The sequence below is a fragment of the Myripristis murdjan genome, chromosome 16, assembly GCF_902150065.1.
Source record: "Myripristis murdjan chromosome 16, fMyrMur1.1, whole genome shotgun sequence".
Classification (NCBI taxonomy): domain Eukaryota; kingdom Metazoa; phylum Chordata; class Actinopteri; order Holocentriformes; family Holocentridae; genus Myripristis; species Myripristis murdjan.
The window spans coordinates 20,101,815-20,125,681 of NC_043995.1; the positions used below are offsets into that span (position 1 = coordinate 20,101,815).

Here is a 23,867-nt window from a genome sequence, read left to right on the forward strand (position 1 = left end):
TCTCATTGCCTCTTTCCACATGTCAGTTTCCTCTCATCTTTTCATCTCTCAGAATCAAGTGAACCCAGAGCTCTGACTTTCTGTCTGGTTAGCTGCCCACTGTTTCACTTGCACTCAAGGACAAGACAAGCTCCTTGCACTGATGTATAATGGCTGAGTTCACCCGAGCCTGTGCTGTTCAAAGTGGGGTCGGGGGTCCCCCAGGGGTTCCTTGGCAAAGGTGCAGTTTAATTCCACTATAACTTAATTCACTGTATTGTGCCGATACATAAAAAGAGTATTAAAGAGATTATTTCAACATTGTGTTTTAATCTCACCACTTTGAACCTTTATTTTTTCTCAACCATTTAATGCTTAACACAAACCAAAATGCCATTCTATATGATGTAGAAAATCATTTCAAATGAGGATCTGTGGCTTAATGAGAGTCACGTTTGGGGTCTTATATATTTAAAAAATAACTAATAGTATCCATGCTACTGCAGTCTCCTGGGTTTGAACTGAGTTTGTGCATGTTATCCCCCTCTTTCATCTATCTTTCCTGCCTCTTTCTACCAGTGATTTGTAAATAAAATGCAAAAATAAGATACCAAACAAAAGGATTACTTGGGCCATGACAATGCAACATTTTAAGAGCACAAATGAGCCACTGAGTGCAGAAACAAATCACGTTCTGTGGGGGAAACTGTGACTGACTGTGCAATCAAAAGCAATCACACCTGTTCACACACTTTGATGTCACACAGTCAGACCTGTGTGTGTGTGTGTGTGTGTGTGTCCCTCAACATGATGTCAGATAGTGTTTCTAGTCATCCTTAGACACACGTGAGTCATCGGGTGCATTCCCTGCCGCAGCTAACGAGATTCCCCCTCATTAAGTCCTTTAGGTAATAATCTGTGTGGGGAGGCTGGGGCAAAGACGAGGGGGGTGGCAAGTGTCAGGAGGGGCAGGAGGAAAGCGTTGAAAGGGCTGAAACCTGCAGTAAATCCTCACAACAGAGAACGGTCACTGGCACCGGACAGCTGAGGTGCACAAGACTCAAGGCGGTGGTCTCGGGTAGAGCTCTCTCGTATTTCTTCTTGCCTGTTGCATTGAATTCAAATCTTTGTGGAGCTTGGTAGGTGGATATTGGTGGAGGCCATCTGGCTGGAGCTTTATGGGGATTTCTCGCTGTGAGCCTTATGCCTACTGGGTAAGAAAACACTGGACAGAGAGGCTGTAGTTCTGCTTTTAACTGTGTTAGAATGCCCCTCACTCGGTTTATGTTTAGATTAAAAACAGTGACTGATAGCTTGAATAAATAACCTGATTTGTTTGTGTCACTCTCACTACCTGTCCTTGTGCTCTTCTGCTCCATCTCTCTCTCTCTCTCTCCCTCTCTCTCTCTCTCTCTCTCTCCCTATACTTTCCTTTTATCTGAGGTTATCAATCTTGATGATAAACACTTCATCTGTGTATGTTTGTCTGCATTAGTATGCCAGTGAGACTCATGTATAAGCCTTGTCTGCCTGCTTGTCCTTGTCCTCGAAAGGTCTCAACCTCTGAGTTATTGCCTGAGAGTGCATCGCCGAGATTGCACCTGTCCTGCAGGTCCATCACTGTAACAGAACATGAGTGAAGGAGAACACCACTATACATTCACACGGCGTCTGTTAACCGAGTAGGGGCGTGCACATTCCCATTCTGCTAGAGCATCTGTGCATCATGGACTCTCTGGTGAAGAAGTCCCTGAGGAAGCCCATCAGGAAGCTGACCAGCTGCGTGTCGGGGGTGAAGGAGAGGGAGGTGTGGGTCAAACACGGGAAGCTGAGGAGCAGAGGTGGAGGATGCAGAGGGTGCAACAGGTCGGGCAAGAGCCCTCCTTCCCGAACTGCACACACCAAGGATCTGTCAGCCATCCGCTCCTACCAGGCAGACCTGGAAAAGGAGAGGCAAGTGGATATACTCACTCACCACATACACACACATTGGTAACACTTTACAATAACAGTACAACAATTAATGTTAGTTAATGCCGTAATGGTTAATTAACTGTTAGTTAATGATTATTATGGCATTTACTAATGTTAATAATATCTACAATAACCCTTAAAAAACATATAAATTAATACCTTAGCATTAATTTAGCATTAGTAAATGATTCTTAGACACATTAGTTAATGGTTAGTTAACTGTTACTTCATGTTTATTACCTGTTACTTAATGTTTACTACAGCATTAACTAACGTTAATTGTTGTACTGTTATTGTGAAGTGTTACCCACACATTAGCTTGTGGCATAGAGGCAATTAAACCATTTGACGTAATTCGATGTCGGTTCGAGAAAGGATGGCCGTGTTGTCTTTAGTCAAGTTACTGTTGGAAGCTGTTTCATTTTTCTTACATTAGAGTATAGCAATACTTTAATGGTGATGTGAGTTCAGTTTTATATATGTTTGTATAGGTGTGATGAAATTGTATTCAACTGTGTATTCACAGAAAGCTGCGAGAAGCAATGAATGCCCAGAAGAATGCAGAGAGAGCAGCCATGAGAGCTCACTTCAGGAGAAAATATCAGCTGGCCAAGGTCTGTGTGAGAGTGGATGACTGTAATTTTTCTATAAAGCTCCCTTTTATTAGTTGTTAACTTTCAGCAAGTAAACTTTGGTAGTTGAATATCAAGTTTTAGAATGTAGCTCAGAGGCAGCACTTGCTGAAATTGGAAAAAGTGTTTGTTTTTTTTTTTTTTGTTTTTTTTGACAAATCATTTACTGTGAAATGTCCAGCCTTTCACTCCTCCATCTCTTCCCATCTCTCTACCACAATCAGAACCCCAAAGATGCCAACCACCTGAGGTCTGTTGGCGGGAAAGTGTCGCTCCCCCGTGAGCTGGCTAAAATGATTCATCCCGAAAACAAGACCAAGGACGATGGATACAACCTGTTGAGCGCTTTCCAAGGCCTCAGCTTCAACGTAGGCGTTGTCAGGGGGAGTAAACAGAGCAGAACACGTACCCCGACTCGAGCGAATGGAGACCCTTGTAAAGTCATGTGATCAGTACACGATCACAAGAACACACACATCCTATAATGTACTGTAAACAACAACAACAACACACTGTAATTATGCCTGTTGTAATATGACAATCAATACTACAGTATTGCCACACATGAAGGCTGCGCACGCACAAGCTGTGTTTCACCATGATGCATACACACCCAATCCACTGTACGTGTCTGTATCAACTGTCAATCATCCCATTTGCAGTGAAGGAATTTCCTTTGGATTTTCCTTTCATATTTGTTTGTGTCTCATTTGATTTAATCTCTAAATACCTTTACATTTACAAAATAGGCAATGCAATAAGTGTTTTGTACATGTGTTGCTTTGTAGGACAGTTTAAATTTAGATTTAAACTGTAGCATTATTTTTCAGCCCCTGATATATTCTCTGTGTTTAGGTCTGACTCTGTGTTAAGGCCAAGCGAACAACTGACGTAATAACATGTAAAATATGTAATAAAAATACTATTTAAATTGGTTGGAAATGTAATCAAACCTTTAAATGTAAAAAAAAAAAAAAAATGTAAATAATTCACAGTTACATTATTCTGTGATTATTACTTCACAAGGGTTGTAAGAATATTTGTGAACTGATGATGTAATAATTATAGACTAGTTAGTGCATTCTTCTAATTCTAATGAGTTATTGCATCATCACTTTGTGTTATTATCACATACCTATTACTATGTACCCATTTGAAGTAATAAGGGCCTGTTAATGTAACAATGTGATGGAATTACATTATATGAAGATTTATTCCTGTAACAGCACTGATCACATTTTTAGGTAATCATTTTATGACATTTTGACATGATGACTTCACTGGTATATTCTACGATAATTTCCATACACAAGACAGCAACCTCACAGCCCCTTGTATTCTACATGTCCAAGCAAATGGGTGATGAGATAACCAACAATGCACATTTTATGTACTTGATTGTTTTGCTTTTTCTCTGTCTTGTTTTTTCGTTGTAAATTTCTTGCTTAATGTTTATGAGCCAAATATTGTTATGTTGTGTTGGTGTGATCACTGGACAATATTGCTCTCACTGCACTGATACTGCTGTGTAAATAGTTTCACACTAACCAAGAGGGTTTTCATGAAATATGACATGCAAACAAAGATACAGCCAAAGCTCTTTGTAAGGTTTGGTAACCAACCAGTGCACATAGAAAATGACCAAACTTTTAATAAAGGCTTGTTTGGCCACCTGCATTACTATCAAAGTATTTATCTGTTGCTGTTTGTTCTGGATCAGCCTGACATTTGGGCTCTGTTGTGTTTCTCTTGAACTCTGACTATCAAGTCCATAAATCATCACCTCTATCAGTTCAGCAGAGGACAGTCAGGGTTAGGGATGGAGGGGGGTTGGGTACAGAATATTGAGGCATGTTGCAGCCCTGGATGAGACCCAAGGGACCATCCTATTGGCCACACCATGTGGAGCGTGTCCGCTCATCTGGCCATGTGTATCAGAGTGCAGGGGATGAGCGGGTCCAGCTATCCGCTCCTCTGTGCCGCATCACAAAGGGCAATGTGCATGTCTGCTGCGGGTACAGTGGTGGGAGGAAAGGTGGAAGGGAGAAAAGGAGCAGCCAAGGAGAGCACGGGAGTCAAAAAGAGGGGTGTGAATGAAAGGGTGCGCAGTTTTGAGGAGATCCCACACACAGGGAGGAGCGGCTGGGCCAACTTGGTGAAGTTCTGGAGAGAAGATCGGTTCCGGACGCTCCATAAGCACATGGAGAGGACCTTCAACACCCTCGGCCCCATCTATAGGTAACTGGGAGAGGAAGTGGTGATGAGAGTGGTAGGAGGATGGTTTTTACAAGTCAGTGTGTTAGTTTTGAAAGAAACAGTGCTGCATCTTGGGAGCTGTTGGTCACCCCGACTACAAGGTTTTGCAATTTATCAGTAGCGGTGGTATGTGCTGGTAATACTCTATGGCTTTTTTGCCTCTGTGTATGAAGGGAGCGCCTGGGCACCCAAAGTAGTGTGAACATCATGTTGCCGATTGACATCAGTGAACTTTTCCGCTCAGAGGGCCTACACCCCCAACGCATGACCCTGGAGCCATGGGCCACACACCGAGAGACACGGCAGCACAGCAAGGGAGTCTTCCTCAAGTCAGTCCCATTGTCTCTATGTGTGTGTGTGTGTGTGTGTGTGTGTGTGTGTGTGTGTGCATATGCGTTTTTGTCTATGAGTAAGTGACAGGGCCTGATCTGGGAATGAGCATTTCCGTGATGCCTCGCCTGCCTTCACTCGTCTTCCCTCCGCAGGAATGGTGTGGAGTGGCGGACTGACCGGCTTCTGCTCAACAAGGAGGTGATGATGAGCTCGTCTGTGAGGCGCTTCCTCCCCCTCCTCGACGAGGTCGCAAGGGATTTTTCTCGCATGCTGCAGGCGAGAGTGGAGAAGAAGGGACAAGGGAAGGAAGGGAGGCTCAGTCTGACCATAGATCCCAGTCCCGACCTCTTCCGCTTTGCACTGGAAGGTTGGAGGTTATCCCCAATGATTTGTGACCTGTGATTTTTGTGTGTGTGTGTGTGAGTGTGTAGGCATGTTTATTTGTTTGTGTGTCGGTGCAGTGAAATTCCTTTTTTTCACTGGGGCATCTGACAGTTTTATAGATTTTGGCTCTTTGCTACACAGTGCAGAGGTATCAAAGGTGTCCCAGATGGCTCAGCCACTACAGGGATGCGGGTCCGCCGGGGACATCCCACCTTATAACTGTCAGGTCTCCTTTCATCCTGTAGTGATGGACCTTGAGCTCCTGGGGGAGGGAGGGGCTGTGGAAACAGCCGTTCATTCAGTCTCAGTGTCAGCTATGTAGGTTGAGTCATACATGCTGACGTAAGCTGTGACAATTCCTTACGTCAGAGGAATTGTATGATCATCTCGACATGATATTCCAAAAACCAACCAATCTCTTGCTGCTTTGTTGATTTTCCTTCTCTCTCTCTCTCTCTCTCTCTCTCTCTCTCTCTCTCTCTCTCCTTTCTTTCTCCTCTCTTTCTCCCTTTCTTCCTCTTATCCCACCCCACTGTTTTTTTTTTTTTTTTTTTTTTTTTTTTTTTTTTTTTTAATATTCACACCTCCTTATATGCATCAAACCACATTTTAACTTGAGACACGTGTCATTAACATATTACAGATGTCGGAGGTCAAGGAGTACATACATCTTTAAAAATAGACCCACCAGTATAGCCTGAGATAATCTGGAAAGCTTCAGCATTCTTTCACCAGGTCTGCTCCTTTCATGTGCCTATCTGCGACGTGCCACCTTCACAAGTGTGAATTCTTGTGTGATTCAGTGTGTGTCCGTGTGTGCCTGCACTTGTAAGCATCTGCGAATATGTGTATATTAGTGTGTACGGGTTTGTGAGAAAAGTGTGTGGGGGGGTGGGGGGGGGTTGATGACTTTAAGTCATGCTGGTGATTTAATGTGCCACAGCACAAGAAGCCAGGTGCTAAGCCAGGGTAGGAATAGACCAGCAAGAAATTCTATCCCAGTCACTGATGTGTTGCTAATATAACACAAACATGGCTGGTGGCTGATGGATGTCTGGTGGATTCGCTAACTCTGGAGAGAGATTTCCTCCGAGACACTGAGGCACCAAATGAAATATGCAGCCAGAAGTCGAAAGTTGCTCTCTGTATGGAGCTCTACTCCAAAAGATAATACAATGATGTTGTTGCATGACAAACTTGTCAGCTATTTTTTTTTTCTTTTTAAGGAAAAAAAAAAACACTGTCTTGCCTTTAGTTTGACACTCATGCATTTTTTAGTTTACTCAGTGAGTTTTAAAAGGGTTTCATATAAACAAGAGTCAAAGAGCTGGTTCAGTCCACAGAGGGCAATATAATCCTTCAAGCATAAACAAAAGAATTACCAAAAGTCAAAGTATGAGGTTTTTGTGTATCTGAACGTTTTAAAAACAGCTGTGTGGGAGGGGAGTAAAACTTTACAACTGGGAGGAAGAAGCTCCTGCACACTGTAAACATCCCTTGCAACCAGATGACACTCTCTTGAGTCTTCACCTTTGCCAGCATGGAGATATGCCAACTCCACATGTTACATTTTCACCAAAAGTTAATAATTTCTTCCATGCTTCCTTACCACCCGGTTCACATTTTCATGACTATATCTGAAATGAGAATAAAAAAAAAATAGGCCTGTTTAAATTCTTGGCACTTTTAAGCATTTTGGATGATTACTGCAAGACCACGTGGCCAGTCCATGTTTTTTCACTGTGCTCACTGTGCCACGTTTTGGAAAAACTGACAGAATGGTTAGGCCTGAACCAGAATGTGTGGTCCAGTGTCTGCATGTTGTTCTACTGGGCCAATCTGGAGGGCTTCCACTTCTTATATCAGCTGATAGGCACACAAAGTTTGATGGTGTCATGTGACTCTATTCTGAATTTATATCAATTTTATATAAATTTATATTTATGTGGAGTTACAGCATGGCAGCCATTTATCTCCATTTTGTCATGGTATGAAAATCAACTTACCGAGACTTGAAATTTGTTCAAGAAATGTCATCTATGACCAAATTTACTTATGTCAGAGATATTTTATTGTTGTGTACACTGATCTGAGAAGCCTGTTGGTTAGCTTGCTTCACAGGCTGGACAGGCTCTGACATCTGGGACTTCCAAGTTGCCTGGCAAATTTATTTTTTTTTGCCATTTCTTAAGTTCCATTTTTCATTTTGTATGTGTCATTGTGCCACTTTTTTAGGTTGACTGAAAAAACTTCACACTCATTCTCATTTTTCTCATCCCTCTCCACCCTCGCTGTAGCCAGCTGCCACGTGCTCTACGGGGAGCGTATCGGCCTCTTCTCCTCGTCTCCCTCCCAGGAGTCCCAGAAGTTCATCTGGGCCGTGGAGAAAATGCTGGCCACCACGCCTCCTCTCCTCTATCTGCCCCCTCGCCTACTGCACCGCATTGGCTCTCCCCTGTGGATCCAGCATGCCACTGCATGGGACCATATCTTCAGCCATGGTGAGAGGCAGTATCTGCACTGACTAGTCCAACTTGGTCCATTTAACACGCTCTGATCCATCTAACACCGCTGTTTTTGTTCCTTACTCTCCTCTCCCATCCCAATTGCCAGCCGAGGCGAGGATCCAGAGAGGGTACCAGCGGATCTCATCCTCCCAGGGTGGAAGGTCTAAAGCTGGGGCAGAGGGAGGCCAGTACACTGGGGTTCTGGGCCAGCTGATGGAGAGAGGGCAGCTATCTTTAGATCTCATCAAAGCTAACATCACTGAGCTGATGGCAGGAGGGGTCGACACGGTGTGTGCCTGTGTGTGCTGTATGTGTATGTGTTTGCGGTTCTTTTCTTTTGGCATTCATGTATGTAATTTAACCTCTGACCCGTCCTCTCTCTAGACAGCGGTGCCCCTGCAGTTTGCTTTGTTCGAGTTGGGTCGTAACCCCGAGGTGCAGGAGCGCGTCAGGCAGCAGGTGAGGGCGTCATGGGCCCAGGCTGGAGGCGACCCTCAGAAAGCCCTGCAGGGGGCGCCACTTCTGAAGGGCACGATCAAGGAAACCCTCAGGTACCCAGTACACACTTTACCCTGAGCAAAAAATGAAAAGCAAAATCAGCAATACCATAATGTTAAAAATAATCCATTAAAAGTACCTCCTGCATTGAAAATGTTGCCTAACTAAAAGTACATGAGTATTACCAGTAAAATTAAGCATGAAAAATAAAGGCACTTATTCAGAGGAACAGATATTTTAGAGTGTTAAATTACTGATCAGTGATCCGATAATTGCAGTGGAGTAAAAAATGCAATATTTCCCTCAAGTAGCAGTGCCTAAAAATCATTAAGTACAGTGGCTGCAGCCTCATATGAGGTGAAACATAAAGTCAGTGAAAATAGAGTCATGCTCATCATCAGGACGGCAGGGTGGTGATGTGACGAGGGAGACCAGACTGGTTGGAGTCAAGCCCCGGGACAGAAAGCATCTGTTGTGCTGGAGCGTCCCTGAACAAGTCATTGAATTCAGCTCCTGTGGTGCTGCTCTGTAGTCGACCCTGCACCCTGAGCTCCCTGTGGAGTCGGGGCAAGACAGAAGAAAGATTTTTCCTCTCACGGAATCAATAGTACCTTGAAAAAAATAAAATAAAATAAGTCTCACTCTGAGATAGGGAACGTCTGTCCAAAAGTGTAGACTGAAGGCTTCCACCCCTGGATAGTTACAAGATAGTAACAAATGGATTTCCTGCATGCTCAGAAAAAGAGAGTATTAACATAAATTGTGCATCATCAAATGCACAGAGCGCAAAACAAACACATTTCATCCTCAAAGATCTTCCTGGGGCTTGAGTGACATGAAATGGGAACTGCTTGCAGGTAATCACAAGTTTGCATTGAGGATTAGGTGAGCTCAATAAATCAATGGCAGCATCCATTAATGTGTGTGTGTGTGTGTGTGTGTGTGTGTGTGTGTGTGTGTGTGTGTGTGTGTGTGTGTGTGTGTGTGTGTGTGTGTGTGTGTGTATGTGTTTGTTGGGTGCGTCTTTGTGTCCCAAAGGTTATATCCGGTGGGAATCACAGTGCAGCGGTATCCAGTCAGAGACATTGTTCTCCAGAACTACCATGTACCTGCTGGGGTGAGTGACTGGACTGCAAATTTGTGTGTGTCTGTGTGTGTGTGGCTCAATCACGTTCACTGGCCTCCATGCATCGCTCATACCTCCCTTCACTCCCACAGACGATGGTCCAGGCATGCCTGTACCCCCTGGGGAGGAGTGAGGAGGTTTTTAAGGATCCAAAGCGCTTTGAGCCCGGCCGGTGGGATGTTAGCAGAGAGGAGAGTGAAAGAGGAGGAAGAGAAGGAGGAGGAGGAGGAGGTGGAGGTGGAGCAGAGGGAGCAGGATTCCGCTCCCTGGCCTTCGGGTTCGGGGCGAGGCAGTGCGTTGGCAGGAGGATTGCTGAGAACGAGATGCAGCTCCTCCTAATGCATGTGAGTGAAACAGGAGGCCAGAGAGAGAAGAAAGAAGGAAGAGATCAAAGATACAGGGGAAATGAGAGGCTTGATAGAATAGAATAGAATAGAATAGAATAGAATAGAATAGAATAGAATAGAATAGAATAGAATAGAACATAATTTTAATATACAACCATGGCATCGAATTTGTCTTTGGTCTCACTTCAGTAAGAGAAAAACATAAAATACAGACATGCAATACAATTACATAATTAGACAATCAGTACGACACAATAAGACACAGAATTCAGTCATAGAGATAAAATGCAGTCACACAGGCAGTTTATGGATGTTACAGTGATGCAGGTGGAATGAGGGGAGCTATAAGAAAGAGTGACAGAGGGCTGGAGTTAGAAAGACTAAGATTTAACAGGGAGAAAAGACAGACTAGAGAGGGGAAGGGTGAGGCGGATGCAAGAAAGAGTGTGTCAGTGTCTACTAAGTAACACGATGAAGGTGATGCCTCTGAACATTTTCGTCTATTTCGCTGTTTTTCTGCCCCCCCTCCCCTCGTCTCCCACCACCACCGCCACCACCTCTCTTTATCCGCTCCTCTCCTCCCTCTCTGTCTAGATCCTGCTGAATTTCCGTCTCAGCCTGCCGTCTGCACAGGATATCAGCACCAAATACACCCTCATCCTGCAGCCTGAGACTCCACCACGCATCACCTTCAGCAAGCTCTAACACACACACACACACACACACACACACACACACACACACACACACACACACACACACAAGTGCAGAATCAGAAGTCATGCAGAAGTGCATGAAGGCATATTCAAACACATTCCATTTACAGTCAGTCAATTAATCACTGATAAATCTGTTAATTTATCACTGATAATCAATGAGTCTCACTGAACTTCTTGACAGCATAACCACAACTTTGCACCCAGGACGGGAATCCATAATGTTGCCGAATAAAACAGTTTCCCTCTCATATGTTTTCTTGGTCTTCACTGTGGCAAAGTCTACAACAGTTGCAATAACGCGGCCGCCCACCAGATGGGGCTAAAAGTCACACCAAGCCATTCACTTAAGTTTGTCACGCTTGTCCCTCCACCTCAGTCAGTTTTGGTCTTCATCATTCAGTTCTGTGCAGCCTGGGCCTCCGTCATGAATCCAGCAGGTTGGTCGCTTCCTCCCTAATGACTTTACCTTTACAACCCACAGGCCGTTTATGCTGTGTGTACTTTACTATTTACAGTAGCCTATATCTCTTGTTGCATGTTACTGCGTTTCTTTGTGATTGTGACATGATTGTGAAATGATTGTAGCAGTTTTTTTTTATTGATTAGTTTCTTGTAATTCTTAGAGCTATTTCTTTTCTATTCTTTTCTTTTTTTTATCCCTTTAATCGGTTCTGCCAGTTCCTCTCAGTGCCGCCAGATATTGATCCTTCAGCATTTTTTGCATTTTCATTTTGTTTGCTGACGAGTTGACCTACAGTCCAGTAAACTAAGCAGGCCTATGGCCTGTTACTCATCATTTCCCCTCTCAGTGGGCAAATGACCAATACGTCTGACATTCTGGGTTTGAATTGCTACGAGGAGAAGGTTACTGAGTAATACGTAGCATAATATAATGGAGTAACAGATGATATTACTTTTATATTTTGCATATTTGGGTGTGCTGTACTTTGGTCTTTTTGCACAAAGCTGACCTTTCCCCCAGACCTTCACCAGGGCAGTTATTTATTGGGTTATTATATCTTACAAGGTGTGTGCTGCTCAGGGCAGAGGGTTGTGGAGTAAATTCTCTGTAGTCAACCCAAGAACAAAGGTCTGTTTGTCCTTTGGCTACTGATTTACACTCTCTGTCAGCCTGACTCAGCTCATGTGTTCATGCTCACACTGCAGCTCCACAGAATATAGCAGCATGCAATCAGTTACGGATCCATTATCTTGTCCAGAGGCTGATGTTTCATCACATGTCATGCTGACATAGTCACTTCTGATCACACTTCAGGTGAAATACTAATAGAATAGAAGAGAATAGAACAACTTAACATCCATGAGTAGACATTAGTCTTCTACATATCCATAATACACATCTGACAAGGGTCACTAGACAAACCATAAATTTCAAACAGCAAATAAATGAAATAAAATGATGACGTATTAAATAAAGAAATAAAATGAGAGAAAATGGAAAGAAAAGAAAAAGATACATAAACTGGAGTTTAATTATGGCTATCTAGGGCTTTGTTTTATGAGTTTAGAAAGCTGATTGCATTTAGTAGAAAGGACTTTATAGATTTTTTTTGTGGCGCTTCATCTTAAAGTGTCCATAAGAACAAGGGATGGATTTTACTGTATCTTCTACAATTTTATCTGCCTCTCCCACTGTGTGAGACAGTTAGGTTCCCCCCTACAGTTACCTGTTATGCATTGGTTGTTCTCTAGTACAGCACTCAGCAGCACTCTAGATGAATCATTGTATTTGAATCCAGTCCAGTACTCATATCCACCTCACTATGAAGTGGCTATGATGTGTCACTAACACGACTATTGAGGCTCACATGACGTAACTGTGTGGATATAATTCTGTGGATATTAATTGCCTGGGTTTGGGTTAAAATAGGGCCAGGTTCAGGGTCAAGGTTAAATATCATAGGGATGCAGCACATTAGTTACACTTTGTGGAACATCTGCTTTTTATCTCCTCATAGTTAGATTACTGTCAATATTGTGTCATCGTGTCAACACGATCCAAATGAAGTGTTGCCAATTTTAGCATAATCTCAGCCCAGTCGTGCTTCAGCCCCCTCCTACACTAATTGAGCCTACTCATCTATCTGTAGCATGGAATGGACAGCGCAAATGGGGTGAGGGGGTGGAGAGATGATCGAGGCATCAGAGGGAAAAAATGAATGAAAGAGACAGAGTTAAAGCGGGGGTGACAGGGTGACAGGTTGTTAAGAAGACAAGAGCAAAGATTGAAAGAATTAGGTTTACAGACATAACATTACATAAAATCCAAGGAAATCGAAGACAGACGAATTAAGTAAAGAGGAAGAGGAATCAGCTGTGGGCTGTGTATTCAGTCGTCTAGGAAATTTTGGAGAAGTTGCAAAGGTTTTAATGAAAATGGGTAAGTGAGCAAAGACTTTACATTGTATGACGGAAACAGAGTTTTAGAAAACTTTGGATGTTGTTAGTTCACTTCAGCGCAGTCAAGAATATGGAGATAACCACCTCTTCATTGATGCTGGATTAACAAATCTAAGTTGCATTGCAGGCAGAGTTTAGTCTAGAAAGAGCTTGGTGCTAATTTTGTGCAGCTTTGTGTGCAGGCTATTAATTTGTCATTTTACGATATAGAATGCAGCTGAAACCTCATTATGCAATATGGAGCTATTAATTCATATGCACCTGTCAGTTCAATGCTTTAACTTGTGGTTTAGAAAGTGCACTATTGTGGAGATAGTAGACTTATGCCTTTGGACATAATGTGCAGAGTTATAGCTGTGCAGAATGCCCACTAATCTGCCCTATTACCTTGGGCTCACTGGCTGATTACATCCACATATACACACATTGCCAGAAAGTGACCCAGTGCAAAGAGGTTATTATGGCCACACCCAACCCCTGGTTCACCTTCCTTATCTATTTATTGTCACAGATGCTGTGCATTGACTGCCATGTTGCAACACCAGTGCCTTTGACCTAATGCTCAGCTTATTTATAGTCACTCTTGCTGTAACAGGTATCTGTGTGTGGTTGGACATGTATGTGTGCATATGTGTGTGTGTGTGTCCACGTGTATACTCTGGGACGTGTCAGAGGGTGATCTCAGTGGGACACTCAATGATGTGTGCAGCAGGGCGGCAGAACTGGGTCACAGGGAGGTGGAGAGAGAGAAACAAAGAGAGTGAGAGGGAGCTCTGACAGCTACTGAAACCACAGCATACAGCCGTGCATGTTCACATCCGGCTTCCCTCCACTCACCAGTTTCTTTGGGGAGTTTCCTTTGGCCTCTAAGTTTGTCTTTGTCTGTTTCTCTTTGTTCTCTGCAAAAAGGTTGCAGTGGAAGAGATGGGGAAAAGTGACACTTGATAATGGTTGTTAGCACAAGATGGAAACAAATTCCTCTTAAAAGATAAACAAAGTCTCAACATTTTGTCTAATTTAGATGTAGATAATATACTTGTTTTTTTTTCTCCTAGCCTCCGTATACAGAAATCTTGTCAGTTCCTCCTCCCATTCATCCACCTCCTCCCACCTCTCTGTCTTTCCTTTTTCCTCTCACCTCTTCACTCCTGTTGTGCTGTCAGCATCGACCTTGTCTCTGTGCATCCATGGTTCTCTCCTGCTCTCTTCTCCCCCTGCCTGTTCCTCACTCCGCTCCCCTGTGGTGGCAGAAATGGCAGGCTTGACTGACTGTGACATCCTGTAAAATGGATGCAATTGTATTACCTCAAATCCCTCAGCCAGCCACCAGAAGTCTCTGCATGAAACTCAGTGCATCCACTTACTGTTTTTTTTTTATTTACACTTTAAATGCAGTAGTGGTAATTAGTGGACTCGTCATTGTTACGACTGGGTGTTGCGTAACACTACTTACAGCATCATGCCAGTGTTACTTTTAATTTGAAGACATCAAAAGGTGTTGACAGGTGTCCCAAATGGTGGAATATTGGATTCCATCAGTGTGAGTTAAAATTTATTCCTATCAAAGGGATTTTATTAAGGAACTGAGTGAGGTCTGGTAGATTAAAAACATCAGATAGCATGTGCAAATTTAAAATATAATGTAAATTAAAGGGAATAAATTAGATTAATGATTTTAGAAAGTTTATTGTTTAAGAACCGGATTCACATCAGGGCTTCTCGGTTTCTGTGGGAATTTCCAGCAATCCTCAGCCCCTGGTGCTCATGCTCTCATTCGCACAAACATTTGATCATGCAAATAGTGCAGCACAGTGCTTGTGAGAATTGAAACAAAAATTTCAAGCAGAAAGGTAACAGGTCCTGCTATACTCCACCTACACCCACAAACTGAGCAAGGCATCCAACCAAAACTCAACCAGATCAGGGGCCTTTTGGTTTGAGTGTCTCTTCTCAGAGTGCAAGACATAAAAAATCATGCTAGGAGTGCAGACCAACATCCTGGCTGCTTTATTCTTATAGACACTATAGAGGGGGTAAGGTCTTGGCCTAGGAGATGACTTAATGTTTGAGCAGATTGTATGTAAAATAAGAACCTTGTACCATGTCCACCCTTCAATTTTGAACCATGTAGCCTGTTATAACGTTCGGCAAACTGAACATTTGTGTGTCAGCAGGCTCCTATTATGTATTTTCATGTATTTTCATTTCTTTCAAATGTCAGCTTACAGCATGGCGTAAGTATCAGCTTCCTGGCCTGTTTTCAAATGTCGTTTTATTGCATGTCAAAGCATATCAGCAGAGTATATTATTTTCACATTTCCTCTCTGTATGACTGCTGAATGTTAGCATGTTCACCTTCATGACCCTCCAGCTCGCACTGAATGTCAAACTTCTGTCTCTTGTGTTTCGCGCACTTGTGTGCACATATAATGCCTGTGCACTGACTGTATATTTTTGGAAGCTGGTTTTCAAATATGCACTTATAAGATTCACAATTCCAATGATTTTGCAGTCACATGGTACGTTTCCATATAAAATTCCATGATCCCTCACTTTCAGGGTATATTACATATTTAAGGCTGTTCCAAAATTTAAAGAAACAAGAGTAAGTTGTAAGTTTTCAGACACCCAAAGAGTTCATACTCTCATTTCCGTAGGCACAAATGTACTTAATTCACCCAAACTACCATGAAGTTTGGACAAACTTTTAAATTTACAAAACACATGTGAAAAAAAAAAGTCACACTGACTTTTGGCATACACAGATTTACAAGTATGATTTTATGTAAATTTCTTAATTTAATCCCATTTGTGCAAATTATCTTTAAAATGTCAGCAGGAAGACATAGAAGATGTGCATTTGGTCATCTGTAAATCGGTCATGTAGACTCAATCATCAAATTTCTCGCCTATTCCAAGGTTATTTCTCAGCTAAGTCTAAAGGATCTTCAGTGCGATTTTACATAATGTACCTTTAATACAGAAGTTACACACTATTGCTTGGTTTGGGATGCCTTGTTAACTTTGTTTTGTTGTGCAAAGGTCCCTTTAGAGTGAGTGTTAGAGTGATCATCTCTGGTAAAAGTAAAATGTCCATACAACATCATGCTGCTCCAAAGTATTTTACATGCCGTTTCGACCTCAGTAATCTTCATTTTTACACTGATTTTCTCTCTCTGTCCCTACAGCTCGCATCAAGCGCTACTCAGAGTCGATGTCAATGCCTGACTCTTTCATCCAAAACCAGGAGTTGGATGCCAGCATGGCTGACACGTTCCTGGAGCACCTGTGTCTGCTGGACATTAACCAGGAGCCAATCACAGCCCGCAACACCAGCATCATCTGCACCATCGGTGAGTTTAACAACCAGTCACACTGTGCAGCACTTTCTAACCCCTTGAGAATCAGTCACTCAAGTTATTTTCCTCTTGCAACAGTTGTATGTCAAAGTTGGGATGGTGTGACACCGCCTGTGAGGCAGCCAGCTTTTGGGTGCCGGGTAGCCTCAGCTGTGTTTTGGTTTGGTTTGGCTATGGCACATTCTCTGTGTATTTGACACTTTCTCTGCTTTCCTCACATCTTAAAAAAGAGAGAATATTCAGAGGAGAACAGAATAAACAAGCTGCCTGTACTCCCTGGAAAAAAGTCTAGTTTTTTGATTATTATTCCCAGGGCTCCACACATTTCCTATAATTCCCTATTAGGGCAGGTATTGTTTATTAAGGTCCACTGACTGAAGGATTGATTATGTGTCCAAAGTGATTAAAATGTAGACCGAGTGACCATCTCAGTCCGTTTTAATCTATAACATCCTCTCTTCTGTCTCTCCCTCTCTCAGGTCCAGCGTCTCGATCCATCCCCAAGCTCCAGGAGATGGTCAAGGCAGGAATGAACATCGCTCGTCTGAACTTCTCTCACGGCTCACACGAAGTATGTGTGTCTGTGTGTCTCGCAAGAGCTCATGCATGCTTTAGTGTCTGACTCATTCGCGGACATTTTATTTGTCTACCTCTCTCTTTGTCAGTTCCACAGTGAAACCATCAAGAATATCCGTGAGGCGGTGGAGTCGATAACCTCTGACCCCTTGTATTATCGGTCGGTTGCCATTGCCTTGGATACCAAAGGCCCAGAGATCCGCACTGGATTGGTGAAAGGGGTGAGCATCAATCAGTCACGTGTAGCTGACGTCTGTTGCATTATCACCATTAGTGGCACTGAGGCTCACAACCTCTAATGTGAATGACCAGAACTTGAACCGGAACCACAAAGGCTGGGGACCAAGCGCGCCTGCCTGTTGAGGAGAGATCAGCGTGCCGTTAAATCAATCAGTCGCTGGTCGAGACGGCGTGTGGAGCTGTTGCTCGACCAAATGGGCTCCAGGCTGGGCGGTCCAGCCTGGCCCAGCCACAGGTTGTGGTTATGCAACAGCGAACAGAAGAGAGGAAGATGATGCTTTGTGAGGATATTAGCAAGCCAAGCATTTGATCTCTGTTCGTCTTTGGAAGCCTAACATCATTGTGAGGAATACAATCTGTAGCAGTCGTGGAACATGCATCCGAGTGCACTCAAATTCACACCAATTTTGTGACAGATTGTTGGTATTTATGTAACGCCACCATGGTACATGGCTTGCAGGATGTTGTGTTGTCATGGTGATGTCTAGGCATGCATCTGTGTGTGAATCTGTCTGTATGTCTTTCTGTAGACACATTCTGTGAACATAATAACCCAAGAACAATATATAGTTACATCACAAGTTCCTCCCCACAGAGTCGATTATCTGATTAGAAGCTGGAGCATCTTGCTGCATAGATTTGCATATTAATGAGGGAAAATGATTTTATTGAATGTACAACTCGTAATGCTTTAAGATACAGAGTTATGTAAGATAAATCCCATCCATCTGTTATGTGAAGACCGGCACTGCATGTTGGCATAAAAATGTGTTACTTAATGCATTAATTCGCTTAATTAATGACCTCGTTAGCATCACTAAATATGTCTGATATATCATCGTTATTGTGGCAGGACATTAGGAGGCTCAAGTGCCTCTTGTCTTAAAAATGCATCATCAAGGGAGAGAAAAGGGCAATGTTTTGTTTTCTGTTGTGCCCATGTGTGACCGTGTGTGCTGTGTGTGTGTGTGTGTTTGTTTGTATAGAAGGTCGAAGAGGAAGTGGAGCTGGAGAAGGGCAGTCATGTACGTGTGGTGACAGCAGAGAGCGAGAAAGACAAGACAGATGGGAAGATTGTCTGGGTGGACTATCCCAACCTGCCCAAAGTCGTCAATAAGGGAGGCATGATCTACATTGATGATGGCCTCATCGGACTGAAAGTACTAGAAATAGGTATTACACATTAAGATGATGTTAATAAGCAACAAGTAAACATCTCAAGTGCCAAGAGAATAGCGATGTTAATACATATCTAGGCTCCTATACTTTCAACAAGTTCTCAAATACCAGCTAGTTCACACCCAGACCCATTATCTCACTCTTCTCTAACTTGCTTCCCTCTTCTTGAAAACATTACAACTTTGCAAACCTCTCTTTTGATTTGTCTCTCAAGTCCCGCTCCTCTTCCTCCGCAGGCTCTGACTGGGTGGACACGATGGTGGAGGCCAGTGGGGTGCTGTGCAGTCGTAAGGGTGTCAACCTGCCTGGCTGCAACCTGAGTGGCCTGTCAGCCGTCAGTGAGCAGGACGAGAAGGACCTGAGGTTTGGGGTGGCCCAGGGGGTGGACATGATATTCGCCAGCTTCATCCGCTCTGCACAGGATGTCAAGCAAGTGCGGCGAGCGCTGGGGCCGCATGGGCGAGACATCAAAATTGTCAGCAAGGTGGAAAGTCGCCAAGGGGTTGAGAAGTGAGTGTTGGCTATACATGTATATATTCATCTGAAGGGAATACAGATTTATTCAAATGAAAATGTATTAAAACTGATTATGCAAATTATTTTCAGATAGATTCAGGTGCTTGAGCACAGACTTTTACTGTGACTGTGACAGGATTTATAAAACGAATGTTTCATAGCCAGCTACTTGTCTTCTAGACAGCCAGCTGTCATACAGTGATGGATAGACAACTCCACACTATCTGGATTTTACACATCTGTGATACACATTCTCTGCGGCTGTGTGAAATATAGCTGCCACTTAATATATCTGACACATATTATCACTGCTCTCTCATCTGTATTCCTGATCTCTCTCATTGCTCAGTGGCTCATGACACAATTTGGCTGCGGTTATAATTTAAATAGGATTTTGAAGATTAAATTTCCCCAAGATCATGTTGCTATGCATCCATACTTGGCGTGAAAATTCCTGTTATACATTTCCTGCAGCTGTATTTTCTAAATCTGTGTCCTCATTATACTTTCCTGACTCTCCACCGCTGTGTTTTGCTCGTGTGTGGATTTGTGTCCAGACTGTGCAGAGTTTGGAGATCACCGCATTGCGAGGCTGACAGCTTCTAAATCAGGTTTAGTGGCTCCAGTGGAAGCAGTGTGGGCAAAATCTTATTTTTGAGGATCCAGATCTGCTCTTTAGAGTGTCCTGGCCTCACTGGCCCGGATAATGAAAATGGCCCAGAAACAATCAGTATAATCGTAGATTTGATGCCTTCTATCTATGCTCGCCCTTCCTTTTATTTTCTTCTCTAATGCCGTCCTTTTGTCCCAAACACCCAATCCCTGTCCTCCTCATCCTCCCTAATCCCCCTGTCAGTTTTGACGAGATCCTGGCCGAGAGTGACGGCGTGATGGTTGCCAGGGGTGACCTGGGGATTGAGATCCCTGCAGAGAAAGTTTTCATCGCCCAGAAGATGATGATTGGACGTTGTAACTCAGCCGGCAAGCCTGTCATCTGTGCAACACAGGTCAGAGACGGGGGCACATGCACAAGTACACACATACACGGATGCAGAAATGAAAAAAAAAAAAAAAGCACAGATATGCGTGGGGAAGCGGTTAAAAACAAACAGGCGCACATTAACCTTGTGGTCTCACATAATGCTGCTACATGAACACACAGTCACTTGTCAAGTAGAGTCATCCTCAAAGATGTACACATTCGCTGTTATCCTCTCTCCCTCTCTCACCCTCTGTCATACGCAGAGATGCAAACAAACATGCTCACACACACACACACACCCGCACGCAAACATACACTCGCGCATAAACACACATTCCTGAAGCCATGTTGAGTCACAGTGCTATATCTTGTTTATGCTACAGCTCTTGACTCAAAGTGACAGCGTTATAACAGGTTCGCTACAAGAGACCTAAGCACACAAACAGCACCCACGCACATGCACACAAACACACACACACACACACACACACACACACATTCACAGAGCAGCATTAGCTACAGGATCTTAGTTATTACAAAACTACAGTCATTCAGCCAGCCCTCTGAGCCATCTCGTATTCCAACTGTCTGCTTTGCCTATTGACTCATAACACTGGCTCTGCAGCATGCCAATAATCATTTCTCGACGTCATGCTTGCCTCCCTCGCTCGCAGTGATTTCTCTTTTCTCTGCCACCACTGTCCATCCATCCTGAAAGTCATTACCTCCGCCCTCAATCTCTCCTCATTTTCTCCTCAAGGTCTATATGCCTACTTGTCTTTCTTAGGTTAGACAAACATGGACAAAGCACATAGAGAGATATTGTGTGTGTGTGTATGCGTGTGTGTGTCCACAGATGCTCGAGAGCATGATGTCCCACCCACGGCCCACCAGAGCAGAGGGTAGCGATGTCGCCAACGCTGTGCTGGATGGAGCCGACTGTGTAATGTTATCTGGAGAGACCGCCAAAGGACAGTTTCCTGTGGAGGCTGTCGCTATGATGCACTCGGTGCGTGTGTGTGTGTGTGTGTGTATATTAGTGTGTGCATAGGGGTGTTTGCATTGTGATGCTCTTTCTGTTACATCTATATGATTTGGTGCCCTCTGATAACGCTCTCCCCCTCTCTCTCTCTCTCTCATCTCTTCATGCAAACAAACAGATCTGCAGGGAGGCGGAGGCGGCCATTTTCCACCAGCAGCTGTTTGAGGAGTTGCGGCGTCTGACTCCTCTGTCCTCAGACCCCACAGAGGTCACAGCCATCGGAGCTGTGGAGTCCTCCTTCAAATGTTGTGCTGGAGCCATCATAGTCCTCACCACCACTGGCAGGTACATACAGACACAAATGCACACACATGTGCCTCACACCCTGTATTGTCCATTGAATTCATGAGGACTGGGCATGACTTTGGAGCTTGATTAAACATTTCATTCATTACCACACACACACACACACACACAGGGAGAGAGAGAGAGAGAGAGAGAGAGAGAGAGAGAGAGAGAAACACAGCCTCCAAGCTGTTAGAAGTCTTTTTCAGTCTCATTATGTTTCTCTTTGTCTTATTTCCTTGCTTTACACAGCTCTTTTTGGAGTAACCAGCTATTTTTTTTTTTTTTTTTATCTCATTATACTTGTCTATATTATAGACTTTTATTGTTTTGTCTTGTTCCTATTACACACTCAGCCGTCCTGGTAGTGGATCCCTATTCGAATTACCCTGCCCAAGGTCTCTTCCATTTCTTTCCTAATACAATTTTCCTCAGAGTGTTTCCTCGTCTTTGCTGAGGGTCTTAGGTTGCTTGAGCTCATTAGACTCAGCGAGGTATGTTAGACAGGCTCGATGTGCCTTTCCCACTTGCCACTCTGCGTCGCCTGCTTTGTTTTGCTCTCTTGTGATTTATTTTGCTGCATACTGTACTGCATTATCTTGTTTTGAGACTGATTATTGTTTAGCCAGACCCAAGTTAGTATGTTGTCATCCTCTTTTGGTACATGCTTTGTGATGAAGGGCTGCATAAATAAACACTGCTCATCTGTTTAGACACTGATTACATACTTGCCGTCTTCATCCCTCCTTCCTCCGTGTCTCTCCCAGGTCAGCCCATCTCCTGTCCAGGTACCGCCCTCGCTGTCCAATCATTGCGGTAACCAGAAGCCCTCAGGTAGTTTGTCATCCCATTAACTGAATAACATCTGAGTTTGATTGCAGCACAATCAGCGCATTTGTTTTGACTGAGTTTCATCGTTTCAACGTTTAACGGTGGATGAGTCACACTACAAAGCACAGCATAATGTATGATGCAGTAAACATTTACTTTCACCATCTGTTGATCTAAATACTGTCATTTCTATGCAGTAGTGACGTTCCTAGGAAAAGCGTACTGATGAATGAACGTTTACTGGGGTATTTTTATGTTTTGTCAAACTGTCTTTGGAGCTTTTTTTTCTCTGGTGTAGTGTTTCTTAAACTCAAAGGCTACAATTTCCACAGCTGCCAGAGTTCATTGTTGGTTCTTTTTTTTTTTTTTGCTGCCCAATCTACACAAAGGTCAGAGGTCAGGGTCAGCCACCAAACATCGCCCCTGGAATTGGTGGGCATCCTATGTTGGTCAAGGACATTTTCAGCATTCCCTCCTGGGTAGTGTCTCTCGTTGCATCACTCTGTTGTACTCTGGGTACAATCACGAGCAAACACTAGTAGATTTGAATATGGATGGAACTAAATTTCTGTCATTTACATGCATCCTGCTGAAAAAGTGTAACATAATCCATTTGTTGGACACTTTTATCCGAAGCACCTCGTAGTACCATAAGGCAGTGCATTTTTAGTACTGGCAGCCTTGGTGAGAGTGAGACTCTGAACCCTGACAGTGTTAGTGCCAGATGCTCAGTCCAGTTTGTCTCTGTCATGTTCCTCAGGTGGCCCGTCAGTCCCAGCTGCTGAGAGGGGTTTTCCCTGTCCTCTACCACCCGCTGCCTGCTCCTGTGTGGGCCGACGATGTAGACAACAGGGTCAACTATGGCATGGAGATAGGTCAGTCTGCATTTGTGATTGTATGTGCTGTTATTGTTGTTGTCTCTTGATATGATACTGTATTTCTCATGTGCTCTCCCTCTCCCACCCTTTTCTCTCCACGCCCCACTTCTCACCCCTTTACTCACCTGCGCCCATAGGAAAGGTGAGAGGATTCTTCAAGCCAGGTGACATGGTGATTGTGGTGACCGGATGGATCCCAAGCTCAGGTCACACCAACATTATGCGGGCAGTCAATGTGCCTGAACGCCCTGACCTTATTGGACAATAAATCTGACGGCAAACTGACCTTCCAGTGCAAGAACATCCGAAATCTGTGGCTCCCCTAACTTGGGCCATCGTGCTCCAAGAGTACACAGGTTTTCATTCCACCCAAGCGCTGCTGATCCCACCTCCTGAATCAGCTGGTGTAGTATTTGGTGAATGAAAGCCTGCAAACCTGTGCCTTAAATGAAACACATAACCATATCTCAAGTATGTTAATATGGCACCGGCAACTTTTATTGTTGTCATTTACTTGGATGCAGGAGTACAGTGATTGTCTCTTAGATTTTTTTTTGCCATATAATTTTGTATTGCCTCATGAATGTAGATTTTGCTAATGTGTCTTGAAAGCAATGACTCCTTCAAATAAAACTTGAATCTTAAACTTTAAACTGCTCTCCAGTTCGTGTGTGGTTCCAGATTCAGTAATTGAGTTGTCAAGCCTTTTCTTTTCAACTCTATTATTCACTGGATAAAAGGCCCATTGAATTGAAAATGGATATTGTCTAGTTGCATGCTATTGTTGGAGCATATTATAATTG

General features: G+C 43.5%; 3 protein-coding genes across 3 annotated transcripts; all 3 read left to right on the top strand.

Annotated features, from left to right (window-relative positions):
* The first annotated feature begins 936 nt into the window (after positions 1 to 936).
* LOC115373392 (complexin-3-like) lies at positions 937 to 4,268 on the top strand. The gene is made up of 4 exons (XM_030071753.1): positions 937 to 1,193; positions 1,533 to 1,932; positions 2,480 to 2,567; positions 2,810 to 4,268. The coding sequence occupies exons 2-4, from the start codon at positions 1,706 to 1,708 to the stop codon at positions 3,032 to 3,034; spliced, it is 540 nt and encodes a 179-aa protein (XP_029927613.1). The 5' UTR covers positions 937 to 1,193; positions 1,533 to 1,705; the 3' UTR covers positions 3,035 to 4,268.
* Positions 4,269 to 4,485: 217 nt separating this feature from the next.
* On the top strand, positions 4,486 to 10,742 carry cyp11c1 (cytochrome P450, family 11, subfamily C, polypeptide 1). Its single transcript, XM_030071748.1, has 9 exons — positions 4,486 to 4,823; positions 5,015 to 5,170; positions 5,327 to 5,541; positions 7,856 to 8,059; positions 8,172 to 8,353; positions 8,450 to 8,616; positions 9,602 to 9,680; positions 9,782 to 10,033; positions 10,631 to 10,742. Exons 1-9 carry the CDS (start codon positions 4,486 to 4,488, stop codon positions 10,739 to 10,741), a joined length of 1,704 nt encoding a protein of 567 aa, XP_029927608.1. The 3' UTR covers position 10,742.
* A 5,627-nt stretch (positions 10,743 to 16,369) lies between these two features.
* On the top strand, positions 16,370 to 23,605 carry pklr (pyruvate kinase L/R). Its single transcript, XM_030071752.1, has 11 exons — positions 16,370 to 16,529; positions 17,015 to 17,106; positions 17,201 to 17,332; positions 18,338 to 18,524; positions 18,767 to 19,040; positions 19,903 to 20,053; positions 20,885 to 21,037; positions 21,189 to 21,355; positions 22,123 to 22,189; positions 22,947 to 23,061; positions 23,202 to 23,605. The coding sequence occupies exons 1-11, from the start codon at positions 16,391 to 16,393 to the stop codon at positions 23,330 to 23,332; spliced, it is 1,608 nt and encodes a 535-aa protein (XP_029927612.1). The 5' UTR covers positions 16,370 to 16,390; the 3' UTR covers positions 23,333 to 23,605.
* Positions 23,606 to 23,867: the final 262 nt, after the last annotated feature.